This window comes from Vulpes vulpes, chromosome 15 (assembly GCF_048418805.1).
Source record: "Vulpes vulpes isolate BD-2025 chromosome 15, VulVul3, whole genome shotgun sequence".
NCBI lineage: Eukaryota > Metazoa > Chordata > Mammalia > Carnivora > Canidae > Vulpes > Vulpes vulpes.
In genome coordinates this window covers 60,955,700-60,979,753 of record NC_132794.1, presented here as the reverse complement: position 1 = coordinate 60,979,753, position 24,054 = coordinate 60,955,700, and the positions used below count along the sequence as shown (strand labels likewise).

Below are 24,054 nucleotides of genomic sequence, written 5' to 3'. Positions count from 1 at the left end.
TTGACTGGAAATGCTAAGAAAGGCCTAGCATCCCATGCTAAGGAATTTATAGTTTTTCCTCTGGACCAATATTTTTGAAATGTGTTTCTCACCAGTCTGTAAGATACCTCATATATACCCTTATCCCATGGAGAAATAAGTTTGTATAGTGTCACATGCTGTATTTCTTAGAATGTCACTATACACGCTAGTGAAGTTAAGTTCCTAAAGTCCTACAGGAAATAAACTTATAAATTTTATTTAACCAAATGTTTCCCAATTATGTGACTACCTTTGACCTCTCTTAGTATCCAGATCTTTGATTCTTCAGAACACGCTGCAGAAATTATGTTTATTCAATAGCAAGTTTTCAAAAATTTTGAAAAGAGGATTGTTATAATTAGGAAATATGTTTTTATTTTTGCAAGCTAAAAAGAAATGCAAGAACCTGACTCCTTTTGCTTCTTTTAGAGGAGTTCTGTTCTGTCATCTTGAAGTGTCTTAATTTACATTGTATGTTATCTTCAAACTACCAAATCCATTTGAAAGTAGCCAGGATAAAAATAGATAAATTGAGATGTCCTGCTCATTCTCTTTTAGCTGTTATCATTGTTTATTCTTCTTGGTTTTCTTTAGAAATTGAATTGAATAGGGATCTGGTTCTCTAGGTGTGACTACTAGATCAGTTGCATTAGTATCACCTGATGACTGGGAAGAACTGCAGATTCTCAGACCCTCTGCCCTAAATTTGAAAAACACTTGAGTAGATGAACTCAATCTGAATCTTTTGAAACTCTAAACGAAGGTTGGCAGCAGAAGCCTCTATACTACTTCCCCAGCTGCCCTGGCTTTTTAAAAATCCATTTTATGGTGATGATTTAAAGTTCATCTTTTCACACTCACTTGTTTTTAAATTCGAGATTTTACATAGCTCTTTGGGTCTTAAAGTCATTAGATCTCGCTCAACAGTGGAAGCTGTCTACTAATTTCTCATTTAGACTTCAGATAGAATTGTCCAGAGATTATTAGCTTCAATCTCTTTGAAAGTTTACCTTTTTCTATATTCCCTAATAGCTTGGCAGACATTCCTAGAAAGAAAAAAGTAGTACATAATTTATTGGCACTCAGAAGAATGAGTCTATGTCTATTTTCAGTCAAGAATGAATGTTTTTCTCTCTGGAAGGAAGAGCCTTTCCCTTTTTATCAGTTATCTAGTGGTATTTCCTAGTTAAATTATAACTATATGTTTAGTCGTTTTGTAACTTTCCTTTGGTTGGAAATACCAATTTGAAATCATGGAGAAAATTGATGAGCCCTTCACCTTTTGTGAAGTGGGGGCAAAAGTTGTAATAAATGCAAAACTTTCTTTTACCTTCTCTAGTCCTTTAGTTGTTGTTGTTGTTGTTTTTTAAGATTTTATTTATTTATTCATGGGAGACAAAGAGAGAGAAGCAGAGACACAGGCAGAGGGAGAAGCAGGCTCCATGCAGGGAACACAATATGGGACTCAATCCCGGGACCCCAGGATCATGCCCTGGGCCAAAGGCAGACACTCAAACAGCTAAGCCACCCAAGCGTCCCTCTAGTCCTTTAGTTTAGGAGCATACAATATAAATTTCTTATGAAAGTATGTTGGATATACTAAAGCTTAATTTTGAAAATAATTATATAAAATCCTGTTCAGGTTTGATAACACGGTCTGATTCCTGTTCTTGTCTGCTTTAAAGTCCTTCTCCTCTGTAGCATATTTGTAAAAAATGGCTTGTATTTGAAAATCCTGACAGTAAATTATAAGCTAAACTTTAAAGCTTGTAAAGATAGAGGAATGCGTCCAGGTAAATTGTCAGTTCTCAAAAGTCTGTGATGATTATCAAGTGGAGATCTCCAAAGAAGCTGAAATTCAGAGGAGGATAGTTCAAGCCAAAACTGATGCAGATAGTGGTTTGACTTCCTTCCCCCGTCTATTATGTAAATATCCCTTTAAAAATGTGAGAGTTGCTAAAGGCTGTAGAACACATGTACCCAAATTTTCAAGCAGTATGAAGCTATTGTCAAAGAACAAGTACAGCTTGTGTCTTAGAGTTAAATCTACCAGACGGGCTGGCTGGCTGGCTGAGCAGATCACAAGCATGGGACGTTGAATGTTTGCTTTAAGCAAAGAAATCCAGTTTCCTTAGCACTATGACTTTATAGCCTAGATCAGATTATACTGTTTATTTAGCTAACACCATTTTCCCCTCAACATACTAAAAAGATTGAATCAATAAATCTTGAACTTCCAGAAAAACGTTTAAAATAAGCAGGTCATAGTATAGAGTGAGTCAGTATGGAAGTAGGAAAGGTAGAAGCTATACACATGTAGTTTTAGTTAACAAGATCAGCATATGTTAGAAAACAAGCTAAAGTTAGAGTTGTTTTTATGATTTTTTTTTTTTGGTAACATCTAAGATGTATGAATCCATGTAGTATATAGATTTTGAGAGAAAGGTTGTTCATTAAAAATAATAGTTATTTTATAAAATTTTGGAAGCAGAAAATATATAGTCCCTCATTTTTTAAAATGCTATAAATGGGTCCATTCATAAAAGTCTTACTTATTTTTCTCAGATATTCACATGCACTAATACCTCTGGGTCAGGATATCAACTTTTCATTTGTTCAAAGCAGGAAAATATTTATTATCGTAACATAAATAATAGAATGAAAGTTCAAATTCTACCTTACACAAAGAGGTTTTAGGTAATTTGGCTTTTATTGTCTCAGCTTCAGAGCTTTTTACTCTTTATCATCTCTGGAATATCTCTTGCTCTCTTGACTTAATTTAAATATGATTAACAACAGTTTGAACATTTTTTTTATTTATTTACTTTTATTTAGTTAGTTTTAAAGTAGGCTCCATGCCCAGTGTGAAGCCCAATGCAGGCCTTAAACTCACAACCCTGAGATCAATACCTGAGCTGAGACCAAGAGTTGGACACTTAACCAACTGAGCCACCGAGCACCTGCAGTTTCAATATTTTTATAGCTATTAATTTGTTTCTTTTTTGCTGCCCTTCAACTAATTTTTTTAGAGTTTTAGTAATCTATACAGAAGAATCATGACATTTGCATATAGATAATTTGAATATAGCTGTGTGAAGACATGGTTAATTGGCACTGAGTAAAAATTCAAATGCTCACTTTTGATCTTGAATCTTTGACCTTTGAAAATTGGTATGTGGTTTTGGCTTACTCTGGACACAGTTCCCTTCTGTAACATCCAGTCAGTCACTGAGATCTGTTTCCACTTCAGATTAGTTCAGATTAATCTACTGTAGTCTTTATTATTACACAAAATGAAAATTATGTCAGTTATACATGCAATATAAAAAATAGAAGTTTATTCACTGAAACATTGTTTGTAACAGGCAAAAGGTTAGAAACAACTGAAATATCTGTCAATAGGGAACTAGTGAAATAAATTTTGTATTCTATACAATGGCATACTATATAGCCATTAAAGAGGTAAAGCATTTGGGCACCTGGATGGCTCAGTTAGTTAAGAGTCTGCCTTGGACAAAAAAAAAAAAAAAAAAAAAGAGTCTGCCTTGGGCCCAGGTCATGATCAGGGTCCTGGGATTGAGCCCCACATCTGGCTCCCTGCTCAATGGGTTGCCTGCTTCTCCCTCTCCCTCTGCCGCTCCCTTCCCCCCCCGCCCAGCTGTACTGTCTCTCAAATAAATAAATAAAATCTTTAAAAAAAAAAGGTAAAGCACCTCCACATGGTCTGATATTGGACAAAGGACAAAGTCATGGAGATATTATTGAAGAGAAAAAGAGCAAGATGCATAACAGTATGTGAAAAGAAACTCTGAATAGTTTCAGACCCAAACATACCAAACACACAAAAATAGCTACTGCTTCTTGGAAGAACAGAGTGTAGAGCTAGGAAACTTTTTCCTTTTGATATTATACTCTGCATATGCATTACCTTTGTTTTAAAATTAAAAGATCATCTTGATTTTTAAAAAAAGTGCTTATAGTTAAGTCTGCAAACTGAAACTATGCTGTATTTAACATAATAAAGTTATTCATATGTAAAATTATTTTTATTCATGTATAAAATTCATTTTCACTGATTAAAAAACATAACTGAAAGTAAAAGTTGGATATTACAGCAAAAAATACTTTGGCTATGTTGTCTGGCTTTGATTGTGAGGAAGTGATTCTTCCTTTATTATTTTGCTTTATACAGTAGATTTGCCCTGGGAAATTATTTCTAACTCCAACTTAATGGAAACTTTTTAAAGGCAAGGATTCAGTATTCTTCAAAGCTATGATAGTATTATTTATTGACAGAACTGTGCCCACTACAAATGGTCTTGTTTAAAATCACCTGCTGTTCTGAAATCTTACTCAGATTTCAGGTGTTTTAAAATAACTTATATTTTTCCAAATGCAAATTTGCTTTACAAAGTAAGCTGCAAGCAGTTCAAATATAGGAAATAACTCTTGCAAAGAAATGCTTGATATTCAGAATTTGGAACAATTGGTTGGCTAGAGAAACATTAATGAACATCACAGACTGACTTGCCTTCATAGGAATGAATTTAAAACTATTGCTTTTTCTTTGTAAATGGAAAAAGAACCTCTAATTGTCCTATATTTATAGCAACCATATGTCCCAGAATTTCCAGGATAGTTCCCAGTTTCATATTCTCCATCTCCTCAGACCATGTATATTGACTTTTAGTTTGGAAAATTGGTTCATTCTTCTAGTATTAGAAATATACTTCTTTGGGACCATTTCATTTTAAGTAGAAGAAACTCATTTCAAATCACTTGTATGAAAGAAAGAAGATGTAAGAAATTTTAAAATATGTTTTATATACCAGAATTACTTGAGACAAGAAAATTTCCATTATGTGGGATTTTTGCTCTATGTTTTTGTTCACGAAATGCAATCAGTGAGCAAGGAATATGAAGCAATATATTGAATAAGATGTTTTCCTTCTTTCCATAATGACAGGCACTGCTTCTGCAATGGAAACTGAATCTGTAGGGAAGATTTCTAAGTTAAGAGATTTTGAGATATAAGTAGCACAATAAGTACATGAAAAGATGTTCAACGTCATTGGCCATCAGGGAAATGCAAACAGAACCACAATTAATTTAAAAAACATTTTTTTTCAGAACCACAATTAGAGATTGCTTCATACCAACTAGGAGGGCTATATCTAAAAGATAGGTAATAATAGGTGTTGTTTAGGATACGGAGAAATTGGAACCTTCAGATAGTAGTGATGGAAATACAAAATGGTACAGTCACTTTGGAAAGTATGGTGGTTCCTCAAAAGGTTAAACAGAGTTATACATGACCCAGTAATTTTATTCCTAAATATATACCCAAGAGAAATGAAAACATATGTCAGCACAAAAACTTGTATGTGAACTGCTCTTTCGTCTGGAAAGCTCTTCTATCCCCTTTTGTCCAGTGAAGCCACATTTATTCTTTGGGCCATGGTCATCATCTCCATCTCTGCACCCCACACTCCCACTTCCCCAGACATCCCACCTCTTGCTCCCATAATACACTTGGCATATCGCTATCACTGGACTGACCACAAATAACCACATATATCTTCCCCTCTAGATTGCACATTTTTTGAACAACGGTGTCTTATTCATCTGTAGATCCCCAGTACCCAATATCTTGCCTGAGACATAGAAGGTACTCAATAAATGTTTGAATGATTAGCAAATTAAAAAAAAAAAACTTGTATGTGAATGTTCATAGCAGCATTTTTTATGATAGCTAAGAAATGGTAACAACCCAAATGTCAACCAACTGATAAAGAGACAATATGATATATCCATACAATATAATATTCAGAATTTAAAAAGGAATAAAATACCAATACTTGTTACAATGTGAATGAACCTTGAAAACATTATTATCAGTGAAAGAAGCCAGTGATAAAGGACCATTTATTATATGACTCCATTTATATGAAATGTCTAGAATAGACAAATCCATGGAGACAGAAGGTAGTTGATAGTTGATAGTTGATAGTTGCCTGGGGCTAAAGAGAGAGGGAGGAAATAGGGAGTGACTGGTGACTGGTGTCACTCTTTTTGGAGTGACAAAAATGTTCTAAAGTTGATTGTGCACTTGAAATGGATGAATTGTACATTATATGAATTATATCTCAGTAAAAGTGTTATTTGAAAAGGGAGGGTCTTTTACTCATTGTTGGAGACATTCTGTTTTATATCTTCTTTAGCAGTGGTTTTCAACCAGGGACAGTTTTGCCATCCAGGGGACATGTAGCAATGGTAGGAGACAGTTTTGGTTGTCACATCTGGTGGAGGGGTGCCACTGACATCTAGTGGGTAGAATCCAAGAACGTTGCTAACATCCTTCAATGCTCAGAACAGCCCCCACAACAACAAAAAATTATCTGGCTCATTTTGTCAATAGTGCCCAGCTTGAGAAATTCTATTCAGTAATTGTGTTAACTCCAGTGGTGATTGATCACAACCATGTTTTTGAAGCACTGCAAGATCATGAATTATCAAACAGGCAAACGTTTACTCTATTCAGGTTACTAAGGGCAAGGCTATTCAATAAGACAACCCTCCCCCCAAAAAAGTGGCATATTTCTCTATTTGGCGAAACCTAAACTAAATTAATTAGATAATTCAGTTAACCAAAATATTTTATTCCTCAGTCAGTCCTGGTTAGGATTTTACTATATTTTGTTGTATTTTATTTTCTTATTTATAGCTTCTTAAAGACCAAATTTAGAGTATAACATCTACTTGAAATAAAAAAAGGAGTAAAGAACCATACTATAGAAGAGCTTTGAAGGTATAACTAAAAGCTAACTTGCCCATTTCAGAAATTATTTGCTCATGCCCTAAAATAGAAATGTGGCCCTAAACTAAGCTAATTTGCTAGGCTTCAGTCTCGAGCTATACTCCTTTATTGTATATACCTGTTTGAAATGTCCACAGACTTTTCTGGAAAAGGAGCAGGGCTTCATTACAAAATCCAGCATTTCAAATACGACAGCTAACATTTATTTAATGCTTATCACATTCTGGGTATTATGTAAAGCAGTGTATGTATATTATTTAGTTTTAACAAAAGCCTATTAGGTAGATAAGGTTATTCCTGGTCTTCTGGAAACATCCTTCTTATAACCATTTGTCTTCCTGCTCCAGTTATATGCTGGTTTTTCTGTAGATTTTACACTATTGTTATTCTGAAAGTTCTCTTCCCCATCATTTGGGGGCTCCTCTTTTCTTGTCTCCCATCTTGAATCTCCTGCATCTTCCCTTACCATAATGTATTCCCTTATTTTGGTGGAGGTACATCCTCTGTTACCTTACAAAGAAAACCAGTGTTTGAAAATGTCTTTATTCTACCTTTATTATTAAAAAAGATACTTTGGCTAGGTATAGAATTCAATGTAAGAAATATTTTTCTCCCACAATTTAGAAGACATTATTCTCTTGTCTTTCAGTTTTGTGTATAATCTGTTTTGTGTCTTTCCAAGTCTAAAAGCTTAGAATTTCTTTATTTCTGGTGCTCTGAAATGTCACAATGATGTGCCTTGCTGTGCATCTTTTTTTCATGGCTTTTGCCTAACTCTCACTGGGACCTTTCGCTCTCAAAACTCATTTGTTTGAGTTTAAGAGAAGTTTCTTAAAATATTTCTTTGATCGCTTCTTCCCTTTCCTTTTTCTCTTTGGAATGCCTGTTTTTTAGATGTGGATTTAAATTCATCCTGTAATTTCCTTATTTTGGGAATAAGTCTTTTCTTTTGTCTTTTAGTTCTAATTTCTGAGAAATTTCTTTAACTCTATTTCCCAATCTATATTAAACTTTTTATTTCAGTTATATTTTGAATTCCCAACAGCTCTTTTTTGTTCCCTAAGTGCTTCTTTTTTATAACCTCCTATCCTGTTTGACAGATGTTTCATCTCTTACCTCTGAGAATGTTAATTGTAGTTTTTCTGAAGTATTTCTCTTACAGTCTGAATTTATTCTGATTCATCTGACTCCCTTCTTTCTGTTTGGTTTTTATGGGGGGAGGGGATTAGGTCTCTGTTTTTCATGTTACAGACTTTCCTCAAATATTTAGTGGTTCTTAACTGTCCATAATGTATAAGATTCCAGTGTTTATTGACTACTGACATGATACACTGAGAAGGGTTCCAATATCATCTTTATGGTAATCTTGCAAAAAAAAAGTGCATAACCTAAATTCAACCATGAAGAAACATACACAAATACAAATTGATGGGCATTCTATAACTAGCCATTATTCCATAAGAGTCAAGATTATGAAAGACAAAGAGACTGAGATACTTTCCAGATTAAGGGACATTATTAAGAAGGCATGATAACTAAGTGCATTGTGGGATCCTGAATTGGATCCTGGAGCAAAATTAATGGGATAATTGGTGAAATTTGAGTAAGGTCTGTAGATTAGCTAATAGTATTCCTGGTTTTTCATACAATTCAATAGCAAACAAATAAACAATCTGATTTAGAAAATGAGGAGAGGATCTGAATAGAAATTTTCCCAAAGAAGACATACATATGGCCAACAGACCCATGGAATGATGCTCAACATCACTCATCATCAAAGAAATGCAAATGAAAACTATAATCAAATATCACCACACACCTGTCAGAATGGCTATTATCAAAAAGACAAGAAATAGGATGTGTATTTCCAAAGAAAACACTATACCAGCTGGGTATTTTTCCAAAGAAAATGACAACACTAACTTGAAAAGATATCTGCACCTCCATTTCACTGCAGCACCATTTATAATATTCAAGCTATAGAAACAATGTTCAGGGTCCATCAGTGGATGAATGGATAAAGAATATGTAGTGATATGTGTGTATATATATATATATATATACACATACACACATATATATATATGATGAAATATTATTCAGCATAAAGAAGAGTGAAATTTTGCCATTTACAACAATGTGGACGGACCTTGAAGGTATTATGCTAAGTGAGATAAGTCAGACAAAGACAAATACCATATGATCTTACTCATTTGTGTAATCTTAAAAAAAAAAAAAAAAAGGCCTCTTGGATACAGAGAACAAATTGGTAGTTTCCAGAGTAAGAGGGTGTAGGTGGGTGAAATGGATAAAGGGAGTCAAAAGGTATAAAATTCCAGTTATAAAATGAGAGTGTAATGTACAGTATGGCAACTATAAGTAATACTATATTGCATATTTTGAAGCTAAGATAGCAAACCTTGTAAGTTCCTATCACAAGAGGAAAAAATTATGTGTGGTGATAGATGTTAAATAAACTTGTGATCATTTTGCAATATATACAAATACTGATTCATTATGTCGTATACCTAAAAGTAATATAATGTTATATGTTTACTGTATCTTAATTAAAAAAAGAGTATGTGGATGGATACTGAAAGTAGTTTATTGAACAGTTAACCCTCGTTCGCTCTGACAACTTGCATGGGAGGGTCAAGGTTTTTATGTTACTATAACTACTTTGATAAATATGGGTGACAGATACCATTATGTATATAGATTTTTATTTATGATTTAAACTTAAGAATAAAAGATTAGATATATAAAAGTATTATTCTTTCCTCCGAAAAATAGTATTCCTGGTTTTAATCATTGTACTATGGTTATGTAAGATATTAATGTTTGGGGAAGCTGGCTACTTTTTTCTTCCAATATTTTTTTTTCTCCTATTCTCTTCCTTTCTCTCTTTCTCTTTCTCCCCCTGCCCCTTCCCTCTTCTCTATTTCTGGCACACCAGTTACACATATGTTAGATTGCATGAAACTTTTCCATAAGTCCTTTTTACTTTTCATATTATATAAATTATATTGGTATATCTTAAAAGTTCACAGAACTTTTCTCCAGTCATCTTTAATCATATGTTAAGCCTATCTAGTGATCCTTAATTCAGATGTTACATTTTTTAGTCCTATATATATTTCAAAATATACATTTGATTCAGTTTTTTTTAAAGATTTTATTTATTTATTCATAGACACAGAGAGAGAGGCAGAGACACAGGCAGAGGGAGAAGCAGGCTCCATGCAGGGAACCCGATGTGGGACTTGATCCCAGGTCTCCAGGATCACACCCCAGGCTGCAGGTGGCGCAGCAGTGCCACCGGGGCTGCCCTGATTCAGTTTTATAGTTTCCATTTCACTACTGAGATTCCCCCTCCATTCAATTCATTATGACTTTATTTTCCTTGAGCATCTTTTTCATAGCTGCTTTAATTTCTCTGTCTGCTAATTCCAAGATCTGGCTTATCTTGTGGCCAGTTTCTATTAAGGACTTTTCCTCTTGGTGCTGGATCACATTTTTCTGTTTCTTTGCATGTTTAGTAACTTTTTATTGTGTATTGGACAGTGTATGTGGTACCTGATTGATTCAGTAAATTTTACTCTCTTTCCCTGAAGAATGTTGACTTTTGTTCTAGCAAGTTGTTGACTTAGCTGAGATCCAATGCTCTCTTCTCTTAGGTGAACATCAGCTAAAATCTATGCTCAATGTTCCAGCTGCTGCCTTTCATATATACAGTTCAGGAATCAGCTAAGAATTTGGGTAGAGTTTATGTATAGATTTGGAGGGATTTCTGTGGCTTCTTTCTTTCAGAGATTGTCCCCCTTCGCTTTCTAGTTATTCTATTAACCTCTAGCTAGGTCTTCATACTCCCCAAATGAGTAAGATGTCAGATTTCTGCTTGAGTTCTAATTGTACTGCTATATGAACTGTGAGGTACTATTAGGTAAAAAGCCATGTAAATTTGAATCCTGTGCAATAAGTTTCTTCTTCCAAAGATTGACTCCCCTTCAGTTTCTGCTTGTTTGTGGTAACTCCATAGTACTTTCAAATAGTTTTTCTGTTTTTTTCAGAGTATATAATTATTATCTGCAAAGGGATCGGTCTAATATACCCTATTCTACCGTTACCACAAATTGTACCATATACCCTTTTATTTTCCATTGATATTGCATGGGATTAAACAAAAAAAGACTTCTACATTTTTTGTGAATGATGGTAATAGCTTACCAATTTTTTCTAAAAACATCAAGCACATTACTAATCTTACCTTTTATTCTTTTTCTTATAGACAAGAGATGATTTCCTAGGTCAAGTGGATGTTCCTCTTTATCCATTACCGGTTGGTAGAGATGTCTATGATTTTAATTTTTGTGTTTATTCTTTTTTTTCTAATAAATACTTACAGATGCACAAGATAGTAAATGTAAATATTTGATTTGTAAAATATATTCTGCTATTAATTCTTGAGCATATTATTTTATGAAAACTCATCTCAATTTTCCATTTTAATTTTATTTTCAAGATTCCCTTACATGAACCCCAGTAAGAAATAGAGAGTTACTGAGGTTGGTTGACATCAGGAAAGCATGTCTGAGGAAAATCAGTTTGGACATAATCTGCTGAATAAGTAGAATGGGGAGAGTTTAGTCTCACAGAAAGAACCTAAGATCCTTTACAATGTGATGGGCATGAACCTGACTGTGGACCAAGCATATAACAACAATGAAGGAAAGTAAGATTCAGAAATCATTTCATAACGAAACATTCTTGGGCCAGGTTTCTGAAATGGAGATTGAGAAAAAAAATGAACAAAAAGTAATGATAATACAGATTGAATTTGGGAGATCAAGGTTGTGTCTTAAGTAGAAAAGGTAGGAGGAAAAGCCATTTTGTTTTGAAAAAGAATATATTCATTTTTAGCCATAATGAATTTCAGGAGAAAATAGGAAAAATGGAAGTCTAAAGTGAGCAGCTGACAGAAATATAAAAATCACACTGAGGTGGACACTTGACGGGATGAGCACTGGGTGTTTTTCTGTATGTTGGTAAATTGAACACCAATAAAAATTAATTTAAAAAAATCAATTGTGTAGAGAAAGAGGCTGGAAGGATTGAGAGTTAACCACATCGAGGTAACAGCAGAATCTCTGAGAATGATGGGCTGTCCAAGTAAGATAGATGAGAGCATCAAAGGCCAGACATTGAACCTCAGGCAGTATGGATCAATCAGAGAAGACAGACAAGAAGAACCAGGAACAACCTGACAAGTAAAATAATGTCATGAGAATTTAAGGAAAGTTCTAAGACCGAATGGGTAGTTAATGCAAAACGTAAGAGAGAAGTAAAGAATAATAAAAGCAAAGGGCTGTTGAATTTGATAAGAAAGGTAATACTTCTTTACTATATCAATCTTTTGAGATATTTATTGGCTCTCCCAAGTCTTTAGAGATCACAAGCTTTTGATAATATATTTAATCCAATCTTATATTCCAGGCTATTTACTTTTATGTTCTCCTAGAATGGCCTCTACTCTCTAATCATGCCCACCGGCTTGCATCAGATATATTCCATATTCCTTTTGGGTGCCAACATGCTAACCACTCTACTTTGTTTCTACTTCTTCCCTCCATTGACTGCACAGTGCACCTGCTCAGCCTGTTTGGTACTAAGATGTGATGCTGCCACAAGTTCTATGGTATAGGAAAGTGAAAGGCCTGTCAAGCTACCAGTCATAACCATTTAATGAGCTAAAGCCACATTTTTCTCACTTCTAATTTCACTTATGGCTTAGATCATAGTTCATGAATATTCCTTAAAAGTACATGTTTTTGATGTTATAGATGTATCTTGAAAACCCACTGTTTTATTCTAGACAGAAAATCCAAGAATGGAGAGACCATATACGTTTAAGGATTTTGTTCTTCACCCAAGAAGGTCAGTAAATATAAAATAATAACATTAATTTTTAAAATCTCATGATATATTATAGTAGTCTCTTTTGAAATTCAAAGTTTAAACCTGTGTAAATAAGCTACTTCTAAATATTATTTTTAAGCTTTACTGTTGTTTCTGATTAAAAAGTAATATATGCACAGCACCAAAAATTCTGAACATATAGAAAAGTATTCATACCCCTTTAGGAAAGATTTGTCCTCTTAATATTTATCAGACTAGAAGGTGTTATTGTTTTATTATTTACCTTAAAATATATGCAATTTTGTCATACTATCCTTTTAAAAATCACAAACATTACTTCCACCAAAAGCAATATCCAATTTGATGTACACAAAACCAATTTCAGAAAAACCTATGTCTTGCATATATTAATTAAAAATATTAAAGAAAACTCAAATATTTAGAGAAAATAACATGAGCAGTGACTAGAATTTAAAACCTAAATAGCATGTTCATAAGTCCATCTTCCTAAACTTAAAATTTTTGAGCTTAAGTTGTAAATGAAACTCCAAATAAAACTCCTTTTGGCCATCTATACCGCATAGTCAAGTCAAATCTAGTGAGGACATGTATGGATTTACTGTCAAAAAAGTCAAAGTCAAAATAATGAAGTACATCTGTATATCCATACAATAGTATTTGTCTTGCTTTTAAAACTAGAAAATACAAAATGAAAGATATATGATGGGAAATTAGTAAAATTTTTCATTTAAAACATTTAATTACTCTTTGTAATATAAATTGTTAAAGCAAAATAAAAGGATAGTGCTCTCTTAATATTTATTTTCTATAAGAGAAGTCATATATTTAACTTCTGTAGAAGTCTTGGAATGTAAATCTTATCTTCCTTTAACTTTAGACTGATTGTGGCATGTGCATACCAAGAATAAATAAATATTTTCTTCTCTTATTTGATTGCCCTAGTAGCCTACTTTTTAACCTTGTCAAATGCTTCCTAGTATCATTATCTTTAAAAATATATAATTTACATCTTCTGTCTGCACTGGGTATCACTGCAAGTGCAGAAAGAACTTTAAATCAATAGAAAATGTACTACATTCTTAGACTTTCTGATGCTACTTTGCCCCATTAGGTGCAAACCCACAGGCTTATTGTCTAGTTGAAAAAAAAAAAGAGGGACACCTGGATGGCTCAGTCAGCTAAGCAGCTGACTCTGAATTTTGGTTTGGGACATGATCTCAGGGCCCTGGGATCAAGCCCTGAATCAAGCTCGCTGCTCAGCCGGGAATCTTTTGTCCCTCTCCCTCTGCCCCTCCCCCCAATCTCACTCATGCTCTTTCTATCTCTAAAATAATAAATGAATAAAATATTTTTTAAAAAGATATGAAACATATCACTATAGAGAAACTCTTGTATAAACCATTTTCTGAGCAAATTTTCTGTATCCATCTGTTATATCAATAAGTCAGTGTGCACTCTCCCTTAAAAATGGACACATGAGCCATATTAGTGGCCTTGGAAAATAGCATCAGGGATTCTGTTGACCACTCAGGAAAGCTACAGTTTGCAAATTCATGAGAACTGTACAAGGAACACCTAAGAGATTAAGTGGGGTAGGTGGGGAAGGGAGTATCTCTTGAATATAGAATAAAAGGTGGGACTTTTTTTGTCCAGAAAGAAAGAGGGTAGAGGCACCTGGGTGGCTCAGTGGTTGAGCACCTGCCTTTTGGCTCAGGGTCCTGGGATCGAGTCCCACATCAGGCTCCTCACAGGGAGCCTGCTTCTTCCTCTGCCTATGTCTCTGCCTTTCTCTCTGTGCCTCTCATGAATAAATGAGATGAAAGAAAGAAAGAAAGGAAAGAAAGAAAGAAAGAAAGAAAGAAAGAAAGAAAGAAAGAAAGAAAGAAAGAGAAAGAAAGAAAGAAAGAAAGAAAGAAAGAAAGAAAGAAAAGGGTAATGAGTTACATAGCTGATATCTATAAAATCATCAAACAATCTATACAGAAAGTGAGGATAAGGAAGGATTTCTTAAGTTAGATGCTAGCTTTGGTGGCGGCAATAGACAGATTTAAATTCTTTTAAGTATTAATACAATGGACAGCAGCCTTTAGCTTGGGCAACTCATTATTCAAAGAGGTGATACAAGATACATTATGAAAATAGAGTAGATAAATTAATGTATGATAGATTCAAACAGCTGTCAAAGAAAGACAGTAAGTTCCAGACACCAGGTCTTGCTCTCCACTTTTCTGTCATCCTCTACAGTCTGAGGAGATTAGGATCCTCAAAGCATATCTCTGAGGATGCCTTTCTCTATCCCCCCAAGTACTCTGGCTTCCCAGTGTGTGCAAAATAACATCAAAAGTTCTCTTGTTTCACATGGACCTCATCCTCTGGATCAAACCTACCTCCCCTATGTATCCTGTAGGCCAGCCAAGCCCAGCCATGACCATTTCCTTTACTCTTCCCCAGCTTTCCCATCTGTTCCCTCAATTTTAACTCTTTTCTCCACTCATATGCTTTTCCCTTCACTTACCTGGGTCAAAATCCTCCCCAGTCTGCTAGCACCTACTCAGATGCTTATTTTCCTCCTCCCAAATCTGTCAGTCACACTTCCTTCATGTCTTATTTATTTCATAACATTTATTTGTATTTGTTAAATTTTCTCCACCACTCACTCCTTTGCCTAGATATCTTCTGTCCTCAAGCTTGTCTTTGGGTCTCCTCTAGTAGCTAGTAGGTATTCAGTAAATTCTTGTTAAATGAATGCTTTTCTTCTTAAAGTTTTGTGAATAATTATTTTGTTTTCTACAGTCACAAATCAAGAGTTAAAGGTTATCTGAGATTAAAAATGACTTATTTACCTAAAACCAGTGGCTCAGAAGAAGATAACACAGAACAGGCCGAGGAACTAGAGGTGAGATTTTATAAATTTTTGATTCAACTGAAAAGAAAATATCTCATTTCTTATTTTACTAAACTTTGAAGAAAAAATAACTTTATTCAATGAAGTTAATGATGTATACAATAAAAATGATTTACATGGGCATTTGTGTATTTTACACAAGTGTTCATTAAATATTTATTTCTTACTTCTAAGGACATTTCTGTAGAATGAATGGCCATTATTGATGGCATTCTTAAAGGTTAGTGAATAGAGAATATGATGTTTATAAATGAAAGCATTTATTGTAATTAAGTCATTAACTCTCTGTTTTTTTAGAATTTTCTAAAACCATGTCCTATTCCTTTCCATTAAAGTAAGAATACAATTTACTATTTGTAAGTTAAATATGGAAATTTTGAGAAGACTACTTTTCTGCTCATGGTTGGGGGGAGGCTGAGAGGGTTCAGAAGTAAGGAGGGAATGAGAGAGGGAAAGAATTCAAATGATCTGATAAAAGGCTGTATTTATTTGGGGCAAATAGAATTTAACGATTTTCATGGATGACAGAATAAGAAAAAGCCCAAGTCAAGTATTTGGGCAGAGCTACATGCGTTGAGGGTGAGTGAGGAAGAGGCAGAGAGCATGTGTTTGGGATAGAATTGGATGGGGATTCAGAGACTGGAATTCTCATCCCAAGCTGTGCTACTAATGAGCTAAGTGACTGTGAATTGTCGAAGGTCTCTGAACCATGGCTCTTCATTTGTAGAATGACTGTATTCTACCAAATGACCTCTAGGATTTCTTCCAGAAGAAAAACACCTGTCTCTTGACATTCCCATTAAAGCGACATTTACTGAAAGCACACAGTATATTGGTACCAATTTGCTTTGGAGAGTTTTGTTGTGTGTGCCTTCTTTAATAGTCATGCCATTTTGCTGAGGGTCTGGTTAAACCTCCAGAAGAACTGTAAGGATGAAGGACCTCCCCCAGCACTGGCCTCAACTTCATACACCCACATACCTTGAGAAAGAAAGCTTGAGAACAAGCTGTGCTTTTGCAACAGAGCTTTCTGGGCATTTTTTTCAATAGGCTCCACTCCCAGCACGGAGTCCAACATGGGGTTTGAACTCACAACCCTGTGATCAAGACCTGAGCTGAGATCAAGCGTCAGACACTTAGCCACCCAGGTGCCCCTCTGGGAATAAGATTTTACTTTATGAGAAAATCTGTATTAATAGAAGGAAAGAACTTTTTTTCTTTAAATCACAGAATATAGTTAGCCCTTAGTTTGGCAAGCAAAAAAATTGATATCTTCTCTTAAGTCTATATTTGTTTATTTGAGTACCTTTTCTTTTTTACTTTTTATCTGATTTATCATATTATAATCACTTTTTAAAAATTTTAGATATTTATTGGGTTGAAGTTTCTCTGCCTGGCATTTTGGTGCACAGGATATCTTGCATAATTGAATTCTGTTTGCAATGAAGGATGCCTGCCATAAAGGAAGAAAATTCTTTATTTAGTAACTTAAAAAAAATTAACAGTGTTTCATTATTTAGGAACCTGCTCCAAGTTTTGCCCACACACACATATCACAGGTACCTTATTCACAGTTCAGTTTCTGTGGGTAGAGTTGCTTTGCTTCATTTTGTGGTCTCAGGTCTCAATGTTTGAATTCCCTCAGAATGCACCTTATAATTTCAGGAGATGTAAGCATGTAGGAGTTTATTTATGAAAGGCCCTAGGAATTCAAACACATGAATCTGTGCTTATTTATCTTCTGTGTAGCTAATGACCAGAGAAGTCTTATCTTTGACATCTAGTTTGTAACTGAATATACAAAATTTTACTATTTAAAGAAAACAATTGTCATTTTCAAAAGAGACTTGCTCTTAGGGCAATCTGTATTCCTTAGTACTTCAAAGTCTGGCTATAATAGATTATTATTTAACATTTGATTTTTGTACCCTCTGCAAATTTAGATTTAGTTGTATGTATTTTGTGAGATTAATGTATAACATATGTTTTAGCTCTGAATGGTTTCTTTCTAATACTCTTTGACTCCATTAAATTAGTAATTAAATGACATTCATTGATATTTATAAAATTATTTTGTGATTTGTGGGGTTAGCTTGATACGTTTTGTAGGGAGGCATTCTATACAAAAAAAAAAGAAAAGAAAAGAAAAGAAAACTCAGTCTTTCTAAACAATATTTAAATGTACAACTGTATTTCCTTGAACTTTAAACAGGTTTTTAAAATTAGGCTTTTAATTAAATTAGCTTTTCTCCTTCTCAGGTTTACTGAGGTAGCATAAATTCACTAAGGAGACTTTTAAGAGAGAAATCTTTAAGAAGATTTTTTAAAAAAGATTTTATTATTTATTCATGAGAGACACACACACACACAGAGAGAGAGAGAGAGAGAGAGAGGCAGAGACACAGGCAGAGGGAGAAGCAGGCTCCATGCAGGGAGCCCAATGTGGGACTCAATCCTGGGACTCCAGGATCACACCCTGGCCTGAAGGCGGCGCTAAACCGCTGAGCCACCCAGGCTGCCCTTTAAGAAGATTTTAAAGAAATAATCTGTGGTACCATTTTCCTAGCTCTAATAAGCACTTTTACAATCCTTTACAGCAGTAGTGAGGACCCTTTTATTAATAAATTTCAATAATCTACAGAAAAACCAATGACCATATTTTTTAAACAACCTTTTTTCAGGAGGGTGAAATATAAAAATTCAGTTCATATACTTTTAAAATCGAAACCAGCAATAAAATTTAAGATATACAAGACTGATTTTTAGGTATGTAGGTCCTACATTATGATCATTTAAAGGAATGAAAAAGAGAGAGAAGAAGGTAAACATAGATGGAGAGAGAAAGTAAGTCAATAAAGGGAAAGGAGAGAAATAGAGTAATAAAAGGAGGCCAAATTAAAGAGATGTCAGTACTGTAGAAGAGGTAAAAAAGAAAAAAATAAGTAAGAAAGGGGTAAATTTACTTCCCATGCAGATCCTTTTTTCCAGAAGAATTTTTTGTCTTACTCTCTCCCTACCCCCTCTGCCTGCCTCACCTTCTGTCCTGCCTCCGTCCATAAGCCTCCCACCAGACCAGCCAGAGAGATCAGCCTTGCTGCAGAAACCCGTCTTTTCCTCTGGGCTGCCAGAAAACATTCCTTTCCTTCCCAGCTCTTTTCCCTGACCCTTGCCTTTTCAGAGTTAGCCTTCCAACATCAAAGAATTCTTTTCCACCTTCTAAGCCATCAGCTGGCTGGCACACACCAGTCCTTCAACACTAGATCCCCACCCAGTGCCTCGAAGGACTATATATGTATTAAGGAAATTACTTTTTTGCCTGTTATTATGGTACCAAGTACATTTCCCAGTTTGTCATTCTTTTTTCTACTTGGATTTGGAAGTTTTTGCCATATGCAAATTTGAGGATTTTGTAATCAAATTTATCAGTCTTCTTTATACTTAAAGGCTTCCTCACTCTTGGAACATACCTTTTAAATCCCCCGAGCTTTATTGTAATAATACATGTTGGTTTTACTTTGTAACATTTACACATTGCTCAATCTGTGATATCCTGGTATAACATGTGAGGTAGCACCCTACATAATTTTTTTCTAAGTAATTTGCCTATTTCCCCACAAATTTGAACTGTCTTTCTCACATCCTAAAGTCCTATAAACATGAGTTGTTCTGGGCTTTCTAATTCATTCTGTTGAGCTGTGTATGTGTGTGTGTGCCCAATGCTGTACAGCTTTAATTGCCACCCTGTATAATATATTTTATTCAGTAGAGTTAACCTCTCATCCTTCTGTTTTTAGAACTGTCCTGGTTATTGTTGATCGTTTCTGTTTCTATTTGAACTTGAGAATTGCCTTGTCCCATTATTTTCAAAAATCTGTAATGTAGGGGTGCCTGGGTGGCTCAATTGGATTAAGTGTCCAACTCTTGATCTCAGACTAGGTCTTGATCTCAGGTTTGTGAGTTCAAGCCCCACACGGGATATAGAGACTACTAAAATATAAAAATCTTCAAAAAATAATTTTTTTCTGATTTTTTTCCTACTAGCTATATTTTAAAACTTTTTTGAGAAATGTTGAGTTTCAGGCAAAATTTAAATATTATTATTTTGCCAAAAAAACTCTTCATTATCATAATATGTTCATATTATGGTCTTAAAAGTTGACACTGTGCAGATTCTTCCTTGCGTAATTTCTGGAACTGGATATGCTAAATTTCTTTTTAAATTTCCTCCAGCATAATTTATAAGGTAAAAAAGAAATCAAGCATAAGCTTAATTGTTACCACTCTGTTTTTCAGCCTGGCTGGGTTGTTTTGGACCAACCGGATGCTGCCTGCCATTTGCAGCAGCAGCAAGAACCTTCTCCTCTACCTCCAGGATGGGAAGAGAGGCAGGATATTCTTGGAAGGACCTACTATGTAAACCATGAATCTAGAAGAACACAGTGGAAAAGACCAACCGCTCAGTATGTGCTGGTGGCTTTCACATTTGTAATCTGAATACACTTTTGACCACTAATTTTCATTTTGAAGTTAGTTGTGTCTCAAATGGATTCATAATAGTATAGGAACCCATAAACTATAAAAATATGAGGATTTTTATGGTCCAGGGCTTTTAAAATGCCACCTTAACAGTTTCTTTTTTCTTTTCTTTTTTTTTTTAATATTTTATTTATTTATTCATGAGAGACACAGAGAGAAAGAGAGGCAGAGACAGGCAGAGGGAGAAGCAGGCTCCATGCAGGGAGCCTGACATGGGACTCGATCCTGGGTCTCCAGGATCATGCCCTGGGCTGAAGGCAGCTCTAAACCACTGAGCCACCCAGGCTGCCCAACAATTTCTTTTTAAAAATGATTTGATAACATTCAAAATTATCTGAGTCACAAATGCCACCCTTCTAATTGCTTCTTTTTAAAAAGTATTTTGCAGCCACAGAAGATGTGTTTTTCTCTTTAGACTGGTTTAGAAATTCTTGGAAATTTTTGTAGTTTGTTACGGAAATATAATAAAATGTTAATTTCTACAGTAAACTATTTTTACATATAAGTTACCTGTAAAATATAAAGGACTGAATAACAAGGTTTTTGTTAAACACTCATTTGCCAATCTGGTCAATACATACATAATTTCCAGTGCACACAGATCAAGGATAGAAAGACCTTTGAGGTATTCTAATTTATGTCTTCTCAGTGACATTTTTCTTTTATTATCATCAGACTGTATATTTATAAATAAACACATATGTCCCATTACTCACAATTATTATCAAATACCCTTCCATTTCTCCTCCCTTATAGCCTTATGAAGGCTTTAATTAGTCTACTTTTTGACAGAGACTTAAAATTTTTATTTGTCCATTAATTTCTAATTTTTAGCTCTCGCATTTTGTGTCTGATACAGTCTAAGCACTTTCATAGATATTTTCTGTTCTCAAATCCTTCCAAACCAAATCAGTGATGCTGGTTCTTCATGGCACAGAAGCATCAATCTCTGTAGGGACCTGTACACGTTGCAAAACTGAAGACACTATGAAACTCTACAGAATTGTCCTACTGCATACCTCAGTATTACAGCAAGCCTGACTTGAACGGACTCACATTTCTTTCACTATGGTTGATGTGACTTTCAGCTAGCCTAAATCAGGTATTTAGGTGAGAAAAATCTGAAGTATTCCCCTATGACCATCTGTCAAAATTAAGTCTTCTTCAGCAATAGTGCAGTAAGAGCTGGTCTTTTGACTACCCTGGACTTATATGGCATTAAATAAATAAACAATAATTTTGTTATTAAATATTTGTATAAAATCTGATCTGATGATCTGGTTATATTAAATTCAAATAGCTAGAATAATATACTCAGTGGGGTAATGGTGTTCAGTCTGATTTACTAAACTTGCCTAAACTCAGTCATGTTTTTACTATTATCGTTTTTCAGACCAGGCCCATTTCTATAAATGATCAAAAACATATTATTTAATCTGAAACCTATTAAGTTTCTTACATGATATTTCATTTTGTCCTCTAAGTTCATGCATAGGGAACTCTAGTCTTGGCTTAAGATCAGTTCCAGAAAATGTTACTGTCTGGCTCTTGAAGCTGTATATGTAAATCTTAAAGCTTCTTTTTTATAATCTCTCTAGAGCTACTCTAGATTTTATTCATATAATAGCATGACAAAATAATAATATACTAAAATTACTTATGAAACTCTCAGATATTCATTTATTTAACAAATATTTTTGAGTGCCCTTACGTGCCAAACATTACCCTAGGCATGGTGATGAACTAAAATATCAAAGTCAGATGTGTTACACATTTTCATAAAACCTTAATTCCATGAGGTACCCTGAAGATACCAGTGTGCCCATGACTTAATCTATGCATATTGAAATAGCCTTTGGCCCAAACCAGTGAATTCTGATCTAAGGTATTTTATAAAATGGTCACAGCAAAAAAAAAAAAAAAAGTGGTCACAGCATCTTTGACTATCATTTTAACTATCTGCAGACATGGGTGACAGCTTTTATATTTCTAATCCAGGGACAACCTAACTGATGCTGAGAATGGTAACATGCAACTGCAAGCACAGCGTGCATTTACTACCAGACGGCAGATATCTGAGGAAACAGAAAGTGTGGATAATCGAGAGTCTTCCGAGGTAGAAGTAATTTTCTTGTTCTTGTCCATAGACACATATTATAGCAGTAGATAAAAGTATGTGTGGCTTACGATTATTCTGTTTATTTTAGAGCTGGGAAATTATAAGAGAAGATGAAGCCACCATGTATAGCAATCAGGCCTTCCCATCACCTCCAGCATCAAATAACTTGGATGTTCAGACTCATCTTGCAGAAGAATTGAATGCCAGACTCACAATTTGTAGAAACTCAGCCACCAGCCAGCCAGTATCCAGCTCAGTAAGATGCCCTTAGATTTTGTTGTAGCTTCAGGATTTTATATTCTATATATTATTCCATTTGGTATCCAACATTTACATAAAATTTTATCTTTTATTTCTGGTTTTATTGAGATGTAATTGACAACATTGGATTAGTTTAAGGTATACAACGTAATGATTTGATAGATATTATAGCAAAATTATCATCACGGTAAGTCTAGTTAATATCCGTTACCTCACATAGCTACAATTTTTTTTTCTTGTGATGAAAAAATTTTGTCTTAAATGCATATAATAATGTTTTAGGGACTTTAAGACTTTCCAGTATGGTTATTTTTTCAAATATTTCCACTAATAGTATGGAGCAAAGTCATGGATAATCCAAGTGGTCACTGGACTCTAAATATCCATTACAAACCAGTGCAGTGCCTTCCAGCCAGAGACCCCCAGGAATACACTTGCAATTAAACAAATTGGGTTTATTACTCATTTCACCAAGAACACACACCATGAGTGTCTCAGTAAGAGTATGTTAAAAAAGACTTGAAGAATTGGAGTTCATGTTAGGTGATTTTTGAGGAAGATATAAGGGACCATTGGATGCTGTCAAGAAGCAAGAGTGTGGAGTGCCTAGGTGGCACCCCATACCCTTGATTAAGCATCTGACTCTTGATCTCAGCTCAAGTCTTGATTTCTGGGTAGTGAGTTCAGGCCCCACATTGTGTTCCATGCTGGGTGTGGTGCCTACTTAAAAAAAAAGCAAGGGTGATTCTGTGATTGGGTGTCTCAAATCTTATGTATAGTGAGGCTAAAGCTATAATTTGTTAAAAAGGAGTAGCCACTCACATTTCCCAGAATGGAGAGATATTTGGTATTTTGTGGCTTCGACAGTATTCATGTTTTCTCTGTCTTCAGGCATGATTACAAAGTGGTCTTGATTTTGTCTTGATCTCTACTAATGGTGCCAGGCCAAGTCCTGCATGTCAGGGGTTGCTTTTTTCCTCCTCATTATACCACACCTGTCACTAGCACACATGTGTGAATAAGAACTGACATGCTTGGTCTAAACAGGGAAATAGATAACATTCAATGAAATACTCTGCAGCCATGAAAAGAATGAAGTGACTTTTAATGGATATGCTGTGTAGAACAATACCTAAGACATGTTTGCCAGTGAAAAACAGGAAGACACAGAGCAATGTGTTTGGATTTTATTTTATTTTATTTTATTTTATTTTATTTTTTATTTATTTATTTATTTATTTAGGTGAGAGAGAGAATGTGTGCACAGGAGCAGAGGGAGGGGTAGAGAAAGAAGCAGACTCCCCACTGAGCAGGGAGCCTGATGCAGGACTCGATCCCAGGACTATGGGATCATGACCTGAGTCAAAGGCAGATGCTTAACCAATTGGGCCAACCAGCTGCCTAGAGTTATGTGTTTGATATGCTACCATTTATGTAAATTTTCTACATACAAAAAAA

The 24,054-nt window shown here is 34.7% G+C and overlaps 1 protein-coding gene across 6 annotated transcripts in view; it reads left to right on the top strand.

The window, feature by feature from the left end:
* Nucleotides 1-24,054, top strand: part of NEDD4 (NEDD4 E3 ubiquitin protein ligase) — a 120,957-nt gene that overhangs the window by 70,294 nt on the left and 26,609 nt on the right. For all 6 annotated transcript variants that reach the window (XM_025996814.2, XM_072738587.1, XM_025996931.2 and 3 more), the window contains 6 exons: nucleotides 11,127-11,177; nucleotides 12,711-12,772; nucleotides 15,569-15,671; nucleotides 19,974-20,140; nucleotides 22,215-22,332; nucleotides 22,424-22,591. In XM_025996814.2, the coding sequence (XP_025852599.1) occupies nucleotides 11,127-11,177; nucleotides 12,711-12,772; nucleotides 15,569-15,671; nucleotides 19,974-20,140; nucleotides 22,215-22,332; nucleotides 22,424-22,591 (669 nt within the window). The remainder of the gene's footprint in view (nucleotides 1-11,126; nucleotides 11,178-12,710; nucleotides 12,773-15,568; nucleotides 15,672-19,973; nucleotides 20,141-22,214; nucleotides 22,333-22,423; nucleotides 22,592-24,054) is intronic.